This window comes from Ochotona curzoniae, unplaced genomic scaffold (genome assembly GCF_017591425.1).
Source record: "Ochotona curzoniae isolate NIBS_2020 unplaced genomic scaffold, NIBS_Ocur_1.0 scaffold_274, whole genome shotgun sequence".
In the NCBI taxonomy this organism is placed as follows: domain Eukaryota; kingdom Metazoa; phylum Chordata; class Mammalia; order Lagomorpha; family Ochotonidae; genus Ochotona; species Ochotona curzoniae.
Genome location: NW_024467101.1, coordinates 4,195,535 through 4,212,579, shown reverse-complemented (window position 1 = coordinate 4,212,579; position 17,045 = coordinate 4,195,535). Strand labels below are relative to the sequence as shown.

At 56.2% G+C, this 17,045-nt stretch overlaps 1 protein-coding gene across 8 annotated transcripts in view; it reads left to right on the top strand.

Annotated features, from left to right (window-relative positions):
- Positions 1-10,274, top strand: part of TXNRD2 (thioredoxin reductase 2) — a 45,542-nt gene extending 35,268 nt beyond the window's left edge. For 5 of the 8 annotated variants that reach the window (XM_041003951.1, XM_041003954.1, XM_041003955.1 and 2 more), the window contains 7 exons: positions 1,292-1,428; positions 3,851-3,946; positions 4,580-4,672; positions 6,467-6,538; positions 6,682-6,779; positions 7,867-8,066; positions 8,674-8,927. In XM_041003951.1, coding sequence (XP_040859885.1) covers positions 1,292-1,428; positions 3,851-3,946; positions 4,580-4,672; positions 6,467-6,538; positions 6,682-6,779; positions 7,867-7,990 — 620 coding nt within the window. In that variant the 3' untranslated portion in view covers positions 7,991-8,066; positions 8,674-8,927. Of the gene's footprint in view, positions 1-1,291; positions 1,429-3,850; positions 3,947-4,579; positions 4,673-6,446; positions 6,539-6,681; positions 6,780-7,866; positions 8,067-8,673; positions 8,928-10,238 lie in introns of those variants that run through there. The other 3 variants (XM_041003953.1, XM_041003952.1, XM_041003957.1) reach the window with 3 other exon arrangements.
- Positions 10,275-17,045: the final 6,771 nt, after the last annotated feature.

Genomic DNA, 17,045 nt, shown 5'->3' with positions numbered 1-17,045 from the left:
GCACACTCGTGTTTGTGTGTACATGTATATGTCTGCACACCTGTATTGTTTATATGTGTGCATGGGTGTCATGTGTACTGTTTGCTGCTGGTCGTGTCCACGGGCATGTGTATGTATTACAGGTAACATGTACTCTGTGCACACAGTTGTACTCACACGCATGTGTGCACTGCCCCCATCCAGCCAAGAAGGGCAGCATGTTCTACACATCCAGTGTTTGCCGTGTGCCCTTCCAGTTTCATCTCAGAAACCCTTCCATCCACACAGGACCCAGCATCCAGGTGGTTATGGTCAGGAAGGGCCCGTGTGTGGCGGCGGGGCCTGGGCCCATGGCTCTTCCTGGCTCAGGAGCAGCAGGGGGCAACGTAGAATACTGGATGGTACCTGCCACCCTCAGGCTCCCAGTCTGGCACTGCTTCTCCTGCTGACGTCAGCACCAGAGCCACTGGTGGGTGCTGGAGGAGATTGGAGCCTATGGAAGGTTCTGGAGCCCTGTGCCCAGACCTCTGAAGGTAGGCAGTTGGCCTGTCAGCAAGTACTTGCTCCCTCTCCACAGGACAGAAGGCAGCCCTTGAGGCAGATTCCATCTTGGGCAGCTAGAATACCAGCATGTATTAGAGGTAGTCACTACGACATTACCACTGTTCTAGAGAGGGTGTTCCTTACAGTGGTTGAGACACTGCAAGGCAAGGTCAGTCTGTGGTGTAACAGGTTAAGACCCACCTGTAATCCCAGCATCCCTATGGGCACTCGTTCGAGTCCTAGCTGCTCTACTTCTGATTCAGCTCCTTACTAATATGCCTGGGAAAGCAGCAGACAGCAGCCCCTGGCAAGAGTCAGGGCTGAGCCAGGCTGAAGCCAAGAGCTAGGATCTCCATCTGGATCTCCCACATGGGTGCAGGTGGCTAAGCAATTGGGCTGTCTTGGGCTGTTTTCCTAGGTGCACTAGCAGGGAGATGGATGGGAAGTAGTGCAGCCAGAACCTAAGCTCCAACATGGGACTCTGGTGTCTCAAACCACTGTGTCTCAATGCTAGCTTGTGCTTTTATGTATTTGAAGTGCTGAGTCACACACATACCACACACACACACACACACACTCACACACACACACACACACACCCTTACACTTTAGCAGGAATCAAGAGTACAGCCAGGCACCCCAATGGAGGATGCCAGCATCCCAGGCACCAGCTTAATGGGTTGGCCCCAGGAAATGACTTCAAACCTAACCAAGGTCACAACTGCCCAAATCAACTTTTCCGTTCCCTTTCTGCTTCCCCCTCCTGCAGGTCGGGTTCCAGAAACCAAGGGCCTGAATCTGGAGAGTGCAGGGGTGAAAACCAATCCTGAAAATCAGAAGATCCTGGTGGACGCCCACGATGCTACCTCCGTCCCGCATATCTACGCCATTGGGGATGTGGCAGAGGTATACACAGCCCAGGCTGAGCATGCCCCACCCCTACCCCACTCAGAGCAGGACATGGTGCTGGGGACGCCATCCCCCGGTGGGGAGGGAAGCTTCTTTGTGCTGCCATCCCAGCTCTGGGCCAGGTGTTAGTAGTGCTCACCTGCTGGGGAGAAATGGGTGTGGGATCCTCTTCTTGCATCCTTCTCCTGTGGAGGCCAGGCATGGGCATAGTGGTGGTTTTGGGGGAAGGGAAAAAAAAAAAACCAAAAGCAAGTTTTCTGCCACCTAAGGGCTCTGTGGAACGCCAGGTTTGGCTTCAACCATGGGGTGGTTGGGAGTCATTGCTGCCTCTTGGAAATGGACACAGCCTTTGGAGTCCCTCCACCACCTCATAGAGCTGAGGAGGGAGAAGCCTGCCAGATCCCACCCTTCTGGCTTCAGTTTACTTTCTGGGGCCCTGAGGCTTTTCCTGCATGTCCTTGCACCACTGGATACCTGGAGAAAGAGCCAGGGACCTGCAATTCTGGCCACTTCCCTGCATGGTGAGGCCTTGGTGGAAATCGCAGGACCCCTGGCTTGGCATTGTGCCTTTCTCAGCCCTGCCAGAAGCTCCTGGGCAGGTATACTGCCCCCAACTCCCATGGCCACAGACCTGATGGTTCAGAACAACTGAGGTAGCATTTGTGGCCACGCCTGGAGAAGGTCCTTGCTGCCACCCCCAGCTCCCAGTAGCCATGGTAACCCCATCCCTCTTCCCACTGCTCCCCATGCATGCCCCAGGCACATCTTGGTGCCTTGAGCCCTGCACCTACCCCAGCATGTGAAGATACACTTGGTCATCAGCTACAGATTGAGCACCCACTATATCCCAGGGTACTTTTCCTGGGCTTGAGGGGCACTGTGGGAATGGACAGAACCTCTGTGGCGTGTTGGTCAGGAGGCCCAGGTGACAGGTGTCAGAGGACATGTGGGACACAACAGGTGACATGCCCCTAGGCTGAGGCCAAGCAAGCTCATCGAGGGCACCTGTGCAAGTGCCACCCTGCCTACCCACTCTGAAGCCCACTCTGAGGGTGAGGCTGGGGGAGTGGGAGTATGAATGTGAGGTCTGTGGGACTTGGTGTGAGGGCGACATGAACTCAGTGCTGAAGAATTGTCCCTCCCTTATTGCCCCCTGCTGCTTCCAGGCCACACCCAGGCCCGCTAAGGGGTTGAAGAGAGTTTGGCACCCACATGCAAACAGGGCAGGGGGACTGGGCCTGCTCGTCTTGTCCAGCAAGTAACCATTCTAGCAGACTTCAGGCCCCATGCCAACCCTTCTACTGGGTTCCCACTCAACCCCTGGAGCCCCACTCCCTGCCCAGGGTCCCAGGAGCCCCTCACCCAGCTGTGGCCACCGCTAATGGATACCAGGCACCAGCTGCCACTCCAGCACCATCAGGCTCAGGAAATGCCATGCGTGGCAGCAGTTCTAAGGCACGCCTGAGTGGGCCTACCTCGCTGGGGCTTGCAGCTGGTTCCAGGCTGAGCCCCTTCCTTCCTAGGGAAGTGCCAGAACCTAGGCCTGCTTAGCTGGGCAGTTGCCAGGTACTGTCCACCGGGACTTCTGCCCGTGCTCTTGGCAGGAGCGGGCCACACACATCTCTATGTACAACAGGAAGCCTCCCTCCCCACTGTCCACCAGGGGCTGCAGAGCCCAGAGTAGGGCCCCCTCGGGTGGGGGAAGGCTGCTGTCCTGAAGCTCCTGCTGTAGCTACAGGAACCTTGTAGTGCACACATAGCACTCTATTAGAAAGGCACCCCTGCTTGCAGCTGGACAGCTCACTGGGACTGGGAAGACCCCTGAGGGACAGGCCATGAGCTGTTGTGTACCACCATCGGGGCTTGGGCAGGAGCTGGGGGTGCGTGGATGTTTCCGCCATCAGCCAGGCCTTCCCTCCACCCCACGCCGTGGAATGCATGGTGCCCGAGTTTATCTCTGTGGATCTCGGCTCATTCCTGGAATGTTGAACAGCAGCTGCACTTCCTGCTAGCACAAGTGATTGGCAGTCAGGCCCAGGCCGCCACCCCGCCCCCATCCCCGAGGCAGGCACATCCTGGGACGATGGACAGGTCTTCGGCGGAATGACATTCTGCTGTGGGGTTTGTCACTGGCTGGGCCATGCACCTCCAGCTTATGGAACAGTACCCCCCGCCCCAGGAGCTGGGATCTCCTGCACACACAGCTGGGGTGTTTTTTGAGCTTCATCACCTTGGGGGCACCCTACAGAGGTGAAGGAGGGGGTTCAGAGAAGAGCAACAGAGCTGGCCTCCTTTCCTCCTCTGGGAAGGGGTCGGAGCCACAGGCATCCCTGGCAGAGACAGAGAAGCAAACCCAGAGGCTTCCTACTGAGAAGATGGCAGGTGTATTGCTGAAATAAACCTGAGTTCCTTCCACCAGGGGCGGCCCGAGCTGACCCCTACAGCCATCATGGCGGGGAAGCTCCTGGCGCAGCGGCTGTTCGGGCAGTCTCCAGAGCTGATGGATTATAGCAACGTGAGTCCTCCCCTAGGGCCATGTCCAGCCAGAGGAAGACCCAGGCTCCTTCTCCTGGGGTGAGGGGGGCCTGTGCCTGCATGTGCATGTGTGTGTAAGAACGTGTGAGTGCACTATATACTTGTATGCAGGAATATGTGTGACCACACATGTGTGTACACACATATGACATATGACTGCACATGTGTGTGGAAACACGGACACATGTATCCTGTGCACACATGCTCAAAGCACTCATGTGCATGTCTTCACATGCACATATGTATGTACAATGAGGTCTCACATGTGTGTGCAGAGGTGTGTGAGAGCTCATGTTATGTATAGGGACCTGTGCATATTACAGATGCATTTGTGTTAACTCATATTTCAGAGGATTGTGCATGTGTGGTGACATACGGGAAGATGATGTGCACACAGCCATGCACGTGTCTGTACGTGTCTTCCTGTATACCTATGTGAACATACATGTGGTTTAGCACCAAGAGTGTGGCCCAGAACAATGAGTGAGACTGAGCCCATTGTGCCCATGGCATGTCGAGGGCCCAGGCCGCCATCACTGCTGTCAACGTCGTGCTGTGCGGACTTTCAGTTCTGGGGACAAGGGGCAGGCCTGACTCCAGTTGGGTTTTGCAGGTCCCCACGACTGTCTTCACTCCCCTGGAGTACGGCTGCGTGGGGCTGTCTGAGGAAGAGGCGGTGGCTCGCCATGGACAGGAACAGATTGAGGTAGGAACTGCTGCTGCTGGACCCTGTGAGCTGGAGTCGGTGGGGGGGGTGTTGTGTGCCTGGAGGGACGGGGCATGGGGACTCAGTGAGAAAGGGGCTCGTGGGAATGCAGCTCCCCACACAAGGGAAAGGCCAAGGCCGTTGGCAAACATAGTGCTTCTGTCCCAGGGGTCAATGTGTGTCATGCAAGAGAGGGAGGGGCCCTAAGCCACATCAGCTCCCTGCAACCTGCATGGCCCCACCTGCTTCTGCTGCAGATAGCTTCTCACTCCGACCCAGTCTCTGCCAGTCGGGCACCCAGGGCCTGTCACCTGGTGCCAGGCGCTTTCCCTGGGTGCCTTCCCACCCTTGCTTCCCTTGACTTCCACCCCACCCTCCTCCTGTCCCTGCTTCCTGTGGGCAACAACCCCAACCCTGGCCCTGGCCCAGCCTCCCACCCTCTTCCAGGAATCTTTTGGGCCTCGCAGCCCAGTCAAGGCTGCCTATAGCAGCCTACTGGGGGCTGGGCAGAGTAGGGGGTGCGGAACATGCTGGAAGACCTGCCAGGCCTTGGAGCCAGGACCTCAGCGTGGTGTCTACTTGCTGCCCAATCTCCTGTAAAACCACCACAGGAGGAGCCGAGCAGCCATAGGGCCAGTGCCGGAGTCCCTGCCCCTCTATCAGTGGGATGTCAGGCTGTCAGGCCGACCTGTCCCCCGGCACTCTATTTGCTATTTTTGTTGAATCCGTCTTAAGTGCTCCAGGACACATGTTCCTGGCGCTTTTAGAACGTTGTTTTAAGTTTCTACACGTTGAATGGCCAAATACTCCATTCTGTTTGTTGTCTTTGCAGCCCCGTCTTGGCCGGAACAATGTTCTCCTAGGCTGCATTAATTAGCAGTGGCTGTGCCGCACATGTGGGGGTCCCCACCCTGCCCCCCAGCATGCTGCCTCTGGCCTTCGTGGTGCTGAAAGCTCTTGTCCCACAGCTCCGGTGTGGCCGCGGCTTACTCTGGCCCTCGGCTGCCTGGCGCCTGCCTCCTCCTCTTCCTGTTGCTGCTTGCTCGAAAGAAGGGGGGCCCAGGGGCACAAGGGAGCCCCAGGGAGGCTGGGGGACCTGCCCCTACCCAGCAGGCCACACCCCCTCAGTATGCACTGCCCACAGTGTCCCTGCCCAGTCTGCTCTGCCCACACTTGTGCATGTCTCGAGGTGTGGGGTTGCTAGGACCTGAGCCTAGGCACTCATGCCAGAGGAAGAGGGTTTTATGGGGGACAGAACTGATGTTTGGGGGTCCCTGCTCTGCTGTGAAACTTACCAGGCCGTGTAGCTAGGACTGGCTGGTGGCACTTGGGCAGCCTGGCACCTGTTCTGCTGCTGGTGGAAACTCACAGGTCTCCATGGCCACGTAGTGATGCTGTTCCCAGTCACCTCCTGGACCCCTCCCGCGGTGCTCCTGCCCACCTTGCTCCCCTTCCACTGCCATGCCCCACCCCCACGCAAGATCCCACCCACCACACTGTGCTGCTTCCCTGTGCAGTGACCTCTTGTGCAATGCACCACTCCCTGCCACCCCCCTCGCCCCATCAATGTCACATCCCCCATGCAATGGCCCCCATGACACGATGCTTTGCCCGCTATGCTGTGTCCAGCCCCCTGATGCAAATATCCTGCTCCCCATGCAATGCCCCTCCCACCGCCATATCCCACCCCTGCATGAACAGTCACCCTGTGACAGGGCATCCCCTTATCTTCCCCTACCCGCCCCCCTCCACACCTGTTTGACTGTGATTGCAGAGGGGCCTGTTGTCATTCAGGTTTATCACGCATATTACAAACCTCTCGAGTTCACGGTGGCCGAGCGAGATGCGTCCCAGTGTTACATAAAGGTAGGTGTTCTTGTGGGGCTTGGGGAGGGGTTAGGCTGGGGTCAGGAAGGAGGAGCCAGGTGTGGGGTCCAGGTGGGAGTGGTGAGGCTTTGGAACGGGGCTAGTGGGTACCCAAGGCTGAGCCACAACACCCCGGCTTTCAGATGGTGTGCTTGAGACAGCCCCCGCAGCCCGTGTTGGGCCTGCACTTCCTGGGCCCCAACGCGGGCGAAGTCACTCAGGGATTTGCACTGGGCATCAGGTAAGTCCCCAGGGCAGCACTCCCTGCTCCCCCACTCCATGGGCACCTCGTGCATGCTCATAGAGGGCACTCCTAGGACAGGTTCATTTGGACAGGTTCACTTCCTGTCCTACCAGGCATAGGGTGTCTGGAAGCGCATGTTCTTCCGGGTCAGAGCAAACAGTGGCACATGACCAGGGTTCTGATGGCCATATGGCTTGGAACTCGGAAAGCTCAGGCTCTGGGAACCCTCGGCGACTGTGGTGGTGACTCTGAATGGAGCGGGATGTGAGGCACAGCCTGAGAGAAAACGATAGCTGGTCCTGGAGTCCCAAAGGTCAGGGGCCAGGAGGGAAGAGGGCCCATGCAGGCAGGTAGGATCCTGGAACAGGGTCAGGATCTCCCAGGCAAAGTTCTCTGAGAGGGAATCAGGGAGTACTGGACCATGGTCATGGAACCTGTGTCCTCCCAGCTGTGTGACTGAGCCATCTCTGGGTCTTGGTCCAGAGTGGACAGGTGCCAGGAGCCGGGCACAGCCCATGTGGGTGGGGTACCCCCAGGGAGCAAGGGGAGAGACTGCGGGTAAGCCCAGGCCCAGCATGGGAGGAGCAGCAGGCTGTTCCCTCCATGGACACTAGCTCTGGCCCAGGAGACACTCACTCTGGGGTGGAGGACTGGCAGGGGACAGGGAAAGGCCTAGGGCCAGAAAAAGTCCCAGGGACGAGGGGTTACTCCTTAATATGGGAACAGCTCTGAGAAATCAATAATAACAGTGAAGGACAGAGTAGGATGCCTGGTTGGAAAACGCAGGACACAGATAGTCTACACACAGAGAAAGTAAAGGATAGAGAAAAAGCGCTGTGCCTTGGGAACCTAAGGTTTAGAACTTGGGCTGCCAACAGCCAGCTCAGCTTCTGAGGACTAAAATGGTTGGTACCTGGGGAGTCCCTGGGCACTGTGCCCCCAGAGAGCTGGCTGCTGCAGGCTAGAGAAGAAAGCATGGGGTGAGGGTTGGGGAAGACCACACAATGCCCAAGGCCTCCCCAGGGGCAGCCCGACATGGACACTGACACCCCTACCCTTCCTCACACTCCCCGCCCATGTGCAGGTGCGGGGCATCCTACGCACAGGTGATGCGGACTGTGGGCATCCACCCCACCTGCTCCGAGGAGGTGGTCAAGCTACGCATCTCCAAGCGCTCAGGCCTGGACCCCACCGTGACAGGCTGCTGAGGCTAAGCGGCCATCCCTGCCAGGCTGAGGGCACACGGCTCACTGCCCCTTGGCTCCACAAAGGGCCCAAGACCAGGTACACAGGAGGGGAAGGCGCTGTGAGGACAGAGCGTGGTGGGGGAGGACTGTGACGGTTCCCAGTAGGTGTATGGACGGCAAGGCTGCACCTGCCAAGCCAGGTCTCTCATGCAAACACGTGAGCCGCATGCCCTGGGTCTGGGTCACGGCTGAGAGGCAGGACACCCTGAGAGCCCAACCTGGCTGTTGCTGTACCACCCACTTGTCGGAGGCGTGGAAGGGCCAGGCTCAGCCTCCAATGTCTCTGGGCCTGGTTGAGCCTCCCACAGGCCCTTTTTGCTCCCTGCTCTGCTTTCTGTTTACCCAGCAGGGCAGGCCAGCTATGGGCTGGGTCCCTGGACAGGATGGGCTACAGGCTGCTGGGATGTCCCTCTCCCACACCCCACGCCAACCATGGCTGTTAGGCCCCTGTGGGTTGAAAGGGCCCTCTGGGCAGCGAGTGCCCCCCTTGGAGATGCCATGGGGCTGGCTCCAGGGTCTGCGTGGAAACTGCAGAGAGGACAGGAACCTCAGCATGGGGACTCCCTCCCGCCTCACATGCCCCTCTCCCACACACCCTGGCTTCTTATGCCTAACCAACCCTCTCACTCTCCCACCAACACCAGCACAGCCAATGCAGGACTTGGTTGGGGGAGTGCAAGCCGGGCCCACCTTGCCCCTCCTCCAAAGAGCATGGACCAGCCCAGATGCCCATATGCCCTGCAGGGATGGCTTCAGGGGATCTGCAGCCCCTTCTCCTGCACCCTGCCACCCCCTCGCCGCCGGCTGATGACGCCCTGAGCAGAAACCCACCCCTGTGGGCCGCCCAGGTCCGAACTCCCTGGCGTCTCTGGAATATAAATAAAGATTTATTCCCTAGCGTGTTCTGCCGTGGTGTCTTCACGCCCACCAGCACGACCCCCTAGCATTAACCCCACAGGCAGCAGTGAGCCTCTACAGTAGCAACAAAAACCTCCCTCCCCCTGCCCAGGTCACTCCCAGGCTTCCAAGGACAGGAGCTGACTGCCCCTACCTTCACCCCGCCCGAGCTCAGGCTAATCCAGCCCATTGGGGCTTGATGGGCCACGGAGGGCGCGCCTTACCTGCCAGTCAGACAGCACTGACAGTGGCAGGCCCGGCTGGGGCTTTGTGCTGGGGCTTTAGTGTGGCTGCTAATTCACTCGTGTCTTCCTTAAGAAAACATTGCTTAGAGTCTGCGGGAGCCCTGGATGGGACCCTGCTTGTCAGGCCACAAAGGAATGTTTCTGTTGCAGAACAGGGCGCGCGCGTGTGCACTGAGACAGACCTCAGCCGCCCAATTAAGATGCCAAGTGCAGGGCCAGATCAGCCGTGTCCCATTTAACGCACGGCTGGTGGCACGCCCTGGCTGCCCACCCCTGGGGATGGCTGAGCTTTTTGTCTTCCCTCCTCCCTGGCCTCCCTCTGGGTAGTGGCCAGGCAGTTGGGAATCTCTGGATACTTGGCCCAGGTGGCGACCTCTGCTGTGTGGGCAGGCAAGGAACTTGAACGTTCCCTGTGGCTATGTGTTAAGCGTGGATGCTGCCGCAATGTGTCACTATCCCACATGGCACATGTTCAAATCCTGGCCGCACCACTCAAATCCAGCTCCTTGTAGTGTGCCTGGGAAAGCAGTGGAGGATGGCTCAAGTGCTTGAGTCACTTCTTTTCTTTTTTAAAGATTTTTTGAAAGGCAGACTTAGAAACAGAGGGAGATCTTCCATCTGCTGGTTCACTCCCCAAATGGTCTCCATGGCCAGAACTGAGCTGATCTGAAGCCAGAAGCCAGGAGCTTCTTCCTGGTCTCCCATGCAGGTGCAGAGTCCCAAAGCTTTGGGCCATCCTTCGCTGCTTTCCCAAACCACAAATGGGGTGCTGGATGGGAAGTGAAGCCACTAGGACTCATCTAGGATGGCAGCATCACAGGCGGCAGTTTTACCTGCTGTGCCATAACGCTGGCTACTGGAATCCCCTCACCCATTTGGGGAATGAACCAGTGGATAAAACATATCTCTTTGTCTCTCTCTGTAACTCTTCTAAACAAATGAATATTTTAAGAAGAAATGCTATAGGGCCTGGTGCAGTGGCCTAATGGCTAAAACCCTCACCTTGCATGTACCAGGATCCCATATGGGCACTGGTTCTAATTCAAGCAGCCCCACTTCCCACCCAGCTCCCTGCTTGTGGCCTGGGAAAGCAGTCGAGGATGATCCAAAGCCTTGGGACCCTGCACTCGCATGGGAGACCTGGACGAGGCTCCTGACTCCTGGCTTTGAATTGGCACAGCTCCAACAATTGCAGCCGCTTGAGGAGTGAATCATTGGAGGGAAGATCTTCCTGTCTCTCCTCCTCTCTGTCTATCTGGCTTTGCAATAAAAATAAAATTAAAAAAAGAAGAAGAAATGCTACCTTCTCTTTGGGAGTGGGGGGAGCAGGACCTGTGCACTGAGACAGCGCCATCTGTCCTGATTGTCCTTTGGACCAGCCCGAGTCCAGGCTCACTGCACACACACACACACCCAGGCCTGCCCCTGTGCTGGCCCCTCCCCACCAGGTGCTCTCTGCCTGGTCCCCCAGGGGAGCCGCCTCCCCGCCGCCTTTGCATGTTTTTATGGTGCAATGAAAATATGATTTTAATTCCTCAGATTGTTCCGTGTAACCTGCAATTACCCCCAGCACGCTTCTGCTTCTGCTTGGGATTGTGCAAGGGCACGGGCAGGTGGAGGTGTGGGCAGAGGGCACTTCACTGGGGCCCCCTCCATATGAGTCTCCCCTGGGAAGTGGGGAGGGTTCTCTCTCATACCTCCCTGAGCATCGCCCCCCTCCACTGCTGGCTGGCAGGTCCTGAGTGCATCTCCCCTCCCCCACAATACCCTTCACTCTCATCTGCAGGTGACAGGCATGCCTTGGGGTGACAGACGGCTGAACATAGGACTCAGGGGTGCAAGAGGGGAGGGCTGGGCCCCCAGGAGTCTTGGGCAGCCAGCTCACTGGAATTACCCCTCCCTCTGTAGCCTCAGGTATGGGCTTGCCCCATGGTGTCTTGGCACACATGCTCCCCTGGCCTGTGGCCGCTGCAGCCCCCATGCCCATGCAGCATGCCACTACAGCCCACTATAGGTGGGCTCTCACCCACTAGGGCCACAGGTAAGCCAAAACCTGCACCAGGGCCACTCCGAGAGACACCCGAACCCACAGCGCCCCTGCCGGCGGCCTAGGGTTCAATTCCTTTTTCCCTCCCCTGCCCTGTCATCCCACTTCCAGTCCTGGGGTAGGAGAGCGTATGTGTATGTGTGGCGGACCACAGCGGCTGACCACTGCCAGACACAGGCCAGCCCTGGGAAGGAAGTGACTGAGTGAATTCGGCTTCCAAATGGAACTCAAGCTCTAAGGGACCACCCTGCTCCTGGGCTGCAGCTGTTCACTGGTGCCCAGCCCTGGGAGTATGGGGAGATGACCCAGTAGCTGGGGTTGCTCCATTTGAGTCCTAAGTTTTGCTCTCATTGCCTCCCGCTGGCTTGGGCTGCCACCACTGACTGACTGACTGTCTGCTGGCGTCCCATTCCTAGGCATCCACAGAGTTCCAGGCAGCAGCCCTAAATCTGTCATGGGGACCCCAGGCTGGGAAAGAGGCCCTTCTGCCTTTGGCCTACCTCCACCTCCCCCTTTCCCACCGCATTTGCCAACTGTACCCATTCCTTCCTTTCTCCACCGCCACTTAAGAGCTGGGCAGTCTGGCTGGATGCTGCCCTGGGTGTCTCCTGTGCCAGGCCTGCTCCCTGCTCCCCCCCTGCCCTGCCAGGTATCTGTATGCAACCAGGCCTGCCAATGCTCTGCCCTGCCCTTGGCCCAGCCTGATATCTTCAATGGGCTGGTGAGCAAAGGAGCTACCCACTGTGGGGAACTGGCAGCAGCAGCAACAACAAAATGGGATATTCCACTTTGGGAAGGAACTGCCTAGATGGTTCTAGATGGTTCTTCGACAGGCAAGGATGCTCCAAGAGGTTGACCCTTGGGGAAGGGGAACCACTGAAGGCCTTGGGTAAAAGGGTGCTGTCCTCATCTGGTCCAGCTCTTTCCTCTCCCAAAAGGGGTTCACTGACCTCGGATGAGAGATGGCTGCTGTGGTTGCCCAGGCTAACCTAATAGGTTCATTGCTTTTTTTAAAAAATTGTTTTATTTTTATTAGGAAGTCAGTTATACAGAGAGAAGGAGAGACATAAAGGAAGATCTTCCATCCATTGATTCACTCTCCAAGCAGCTGCGTTAGCCGGAAGTGCACCTATCAGAAGCCAGGATCCAGGAGCCTCTTCTGCTGCGTGGGTGCAGGGTCCCGAGGCTTTGGGCCATCCTCTACTGCTTTCCTAGCCCACAGGCAAGGAACAAGATGGGAACTGGACATGAACAGTGCCCATGTGGGATCCTGGCATTTGCACGGGGAGGATTAACCAGTTGAACCATTGTACCAGGCCCTAGCAGGCGCGTTGTACAGATCAGCCCAGAGTACTTGGTCATGGGAGCAGCCATGCCTGCTGCCTTCCCATCTGGGTCCTGCACTGGAGGACCCCTTTGTCCCTCTCTGTCCCGCTCCAGCACAGCCTGGCTCCTTGAGATGGCTCAGGTGTCTGGAGCTTGCCCTGGGGCTCCCTGACACCCCCCCTCCTCTTCTTGGCAAGCACCTGTGCCTGAGGGCCCTGAAGGAGGAGGCCGGCTGCAGCGACCCACAGGGACCCGGCCAAGCATGCCAGTCCCTTGCCTGCCTAATCCCTGCCCTGGTGCAGTTTATGGGTGCTCAGGTTACCCTAATCCCAGAAACCCAAGCTGGGGCCCCAGCAACAGCAGCAGCAGCAGTCACCGCTGCCTTCCCAGCACCATCTGAGGTGCACATGAGCAGCAAGAGGTCTCCCTCGTGGGGACCTTCTGTATCTGTGACTAAGCCCAGGGAGCCCAGTGACCACAGGGGTGGTAATCCTACCCCGCCCCTGTGCTGCCTGGCTTGGGGTTTGGGGGAGGGGTGGATTGACATCAGAGATGACAAGGTGGGGCCCACCTGGCCTCTAGGGTTTTGTGCGACAGTGACTTCTCCCCCTAATAAAATTGGATCTTCTTGGCTTATCATTGATGCTTGAATAACACCAAGTGTCTGGGAACTGAGTGGGGCTCTAACCAAGAGGCAGTGTGAAGTCCTGCGGGAGTTGGGGGTGGGGGGGGCAGGAAGGGAGGGAAGGACCCAGTTGGGCCCGGCTCCTGGGCCCCTTGAGCACCCCAGTCCACAGGCCACCGGGGCAGCCATCTCACTTGGCAGTGTCTTCAGCCTTGTTCAAGAGCAGCCATCCTGTGGATTTCAACCCCCTGCCCAACCCGGTCCTCTGTATTAGGATGTATTTTCTTGAGCTCTGCCCATTTGATGATTGACAAGACCGATGCCCATGGGTGCAGTGGAGCAGCCCGGGTGCAGGCAGACGACCACCACCTCTGTGTCCATAGCGCCAGGCCCCCCTGTCTGGGTGGGAGACCAGCCCTGCACCAGCCTTCAATGGCTCATTGTTCTGCCCCTGGTGGTTGGCACTGGGTCCAGTGATTGTAATAATAAAGCCCTAACCGGCAGCCCATGCTTGGGTTTCCTTAGCTTGGGGAGTATTTGATTTTCAAAGTTCTTGGAGAAGGCCACGTGCTCCGTGTTCACAACAGCCCCACTCCTGCCAAGTTAGAGGCACAACCCCCCACCTCATCCCCCAGCTACCACTCCCACCCCCATCCCTTCCCACACTTTCACTTTCTCTAAAGGCCTCATGCCCTTGGAGCTGACATTGCCATGCGGTGGGCTAAGCAACTGCATGCAGTACCAGTTTCTGATTCCCGGTTGGATTTCTGACTTCTGCTCTTCTTGATCCAGCTCCCTGCTTATGCCTGGGATTGCAGCAGAGGATGACCCAAGTGCTTGAGCCTCTGGGAAACCCAGAAGAAATTTAGGGAGTGAATCAGTAGATGGAAGATCTCTCTCTCTCTGGCTCTTTCAGTAACTCTGCCTTGCAAATAAATGGACCTGGCATGATGGCCTAGTGGCTAAAGCCCTTGCCTTGAATGCACCAGAATCCCATATGGGTGCCGGTTCTAATCTCAGCAGCCTGCTTTCCATCCATCTCCCTGCTGTGTATCTGACATTGCAATAAAAGTAAATAAATATTTAAAAAAAAAATTAGAGAAAGACCCAGACCTGCCCTAATGGGAGGCCTAGACTGGGTGGTTGGGGTGAGTCTGGTCTACACAGGCTCTGAGTAGCTTTGAGCTGACTCCATTAGCTGAGCCTGCCACCATGAAGGCTCTCAGGGAAGGGGTCCCTCATTGGCCTACTCTGAACTTAGTCCTGTACACACCTTGCTTGCTGGTCTTCAGCCTTTGCCCGTGCCGACCCCTGGCCAGAGCCATGCCTCCACTTTTCCACCCAGCCAATTCCCACTGCTGGAGGGTGGAGGTGGGGGGAATATTAGACTCAGTGCAGGATCTCACCATTACTCCCAGGAAGCCCTCTCTGAAGCCTGACCAGGTGGGGCCCCTGCTCAGGCCTCCCAGCAGTGCTTTCCTCCCTGTATAGGAGCCACTTTGTATCCCAGCTGCTTTACTTGCAATCCAACTCCACAGACTAGGCTGTGGAGGATGACCCAAAGCCTTGGGACCCTGCGCCAGCGTGGGAGACCAGGAAGAAACTCCTGGCTTCAGATCGGCTCAGCTCTAGGCATTGCAGCCACTTGGGGAATGAATGAACCAATGATGAAAATCTTTCTCTCTGTCTCTCCTCTTTGTAATTCTGCATTTCAAATTATATAAATATAAATATATATGTTTTTCAAAAAATATTTATTTATTGTTATTGCAAAATCAGATGTACAGAGAAGATGATGATGATTCACTCCCCAAGCATCCACAGTGGCCGGAGCTGTGCTGATCCGAAGCCAGGAGCTGGGAACTTCTTCCAGGTCTCCCACGTGGGTGCAGGGTCCCAAGGCTTTGGGCCATCCTTGACTGCTTTCCCAGGCCACAAGCAGGGAGCTGGATGGGAAGTGGAGAAGCCGGCACACTAATCGGTGGCCCATGTTGTACCCCAACATGTGCAAGGCAAGTGTTTAGTCACTGAGTCATTGTGCCTGGCCCGAAAATAAATATATTTTTAAGTTTATATTGTTTTATGATATAAAAAAGAGAAAGAAAGAAAAAGAAAGGCAGAATTATAAAAAAGATATCTTCATTGCTTCTCGACCTTTTGGCTAAGATATAGTGTAGAAACAGATATCTTCTATCCACTGGTTCACTCTCTAAATGGCTACAATGGCTGGAATTGGGCTAGGGCAAAGCTGGAGTCCAAGTGCTTCTTCCAGGTCTCCTATGTGGCTGCAGGGGTCCAAGCTCTTGGGCCATCTTACACTGCTTTCCCAGGCACATCAGCAGTGAGCTGGATCAGAAGTTTACCAGCCAATATTGGAACCTGCCCCAATGTGAGGACTTAGGTGAACCAATAGGCACGTGCAGCCAGATTCTTCATAGAGAGAGAAAAAGAAAGCATCTTCTAAAAGATGCTTGTTGCAGGGCTCCAGGCTGGTATGTTGCCCCACCAGTAGACCAAGCCTGGGGGCCTGTGTGTGTTCATAGGCATGGGAACTGTGGATTGCCCAGAGTTGGGATGTGTGGGAGAAGAGACTGCTCTAGAGACTGTTTTGTAAGTGAGGAATAACTTCTGGGGGACTTCCATGAACCAGGCCACTGCACTCGTAGGTATATGAGGGGGCTGAGACGCAGTGGTTTAGAGTAAGGAAACCAGAGGACATCCACGTATATGGGAGACTAAGGCATCCAAATATATGGGAGACCTGGGCTGGGCTAGTTGGCATGGCCACTGCCCACCAGTGCACATGAAAGCTAGGGCTGAGGAGCCTGCCTGGCAGGGCTGGATCACAGTGCCTACTGGTGAATGTCAGGGCAGGGGGTGGACCACATCAGGCTGGGCCATGACACCAGCACGCGAGAGAACCAGGTCCGAGGGCAGACCTGGAGGTGGTGATGGGCCAAGTGAGGCATGACCATGAAATTCAAAGGACCTGATGCAGGAAGCAGTCCCTCAAATGCCAGGAACATCCAGGACTGCATCAGGTCAATGCCAGGAGTCAGGAGCTCAGTCCAAGTTTCCAACATGGATGGCTTGAATTCAACTATTGGAAGCAGTCACCTCCTGCCTCCCAGGAGTACTTACGCCAGAAGATGCCACAGGGAGTGGAACCAGGAGTTACAGTCGGGCACCCACATGGGGGTTGCAGATGCGCCAAGCAGTATCCTAACTGCTTAGCACCAAACACCTGTCCCTAACGGGTTTTGCTGTTACTGGGTTTGAGTGCATTTATGAGTCTTTGCTGAGAAGAAGTATCAGGCCTCTGGGCCTGCAGCTGAGTTTGTGCTACAACCTAACTTTGGAATCCTGCGGTTAGGTGCATGCCCAGTTGCGGTTGTGCTTTCTTGATGAACTAAGTCTTTTATCAAGATGAACTGTGCATTCCTTCCCTTGACGTCAGCAGCAGCTGATATTGATACAGCCACGTGAGCTTGCCAATGATTTTGTTTTGGATTGTAGAAGGGCACTTCAAACAGTTTGTGGGAAAATAGAGGTTAAGTGAGCTGATTTTGGTGCAAAAAATGTTGAAGAGGCTGCGTAATTTATTCTTTTTTTTAAGATTTTTTAAAATTGGAAAGTCAGGTTTACAGAGAGAAGGAGACATAGACAGAAAGATCTTCCATCTACTGGTTCACTCCCCAAGTGGTTGCCACAGCAGGAACTGGGTCTCCCATGCAGATGCAGGGTCCCAAGGCACTGAGCCATCCTTGACTGCTCTCCCAGGACACAGGCAGGGAGCTGGATGGGAAGTGGAGCACCAGGAATACTACCTGGCGTCGGAATGGGATCCTGACACATGGAAGGCATTGGCTTTAACCA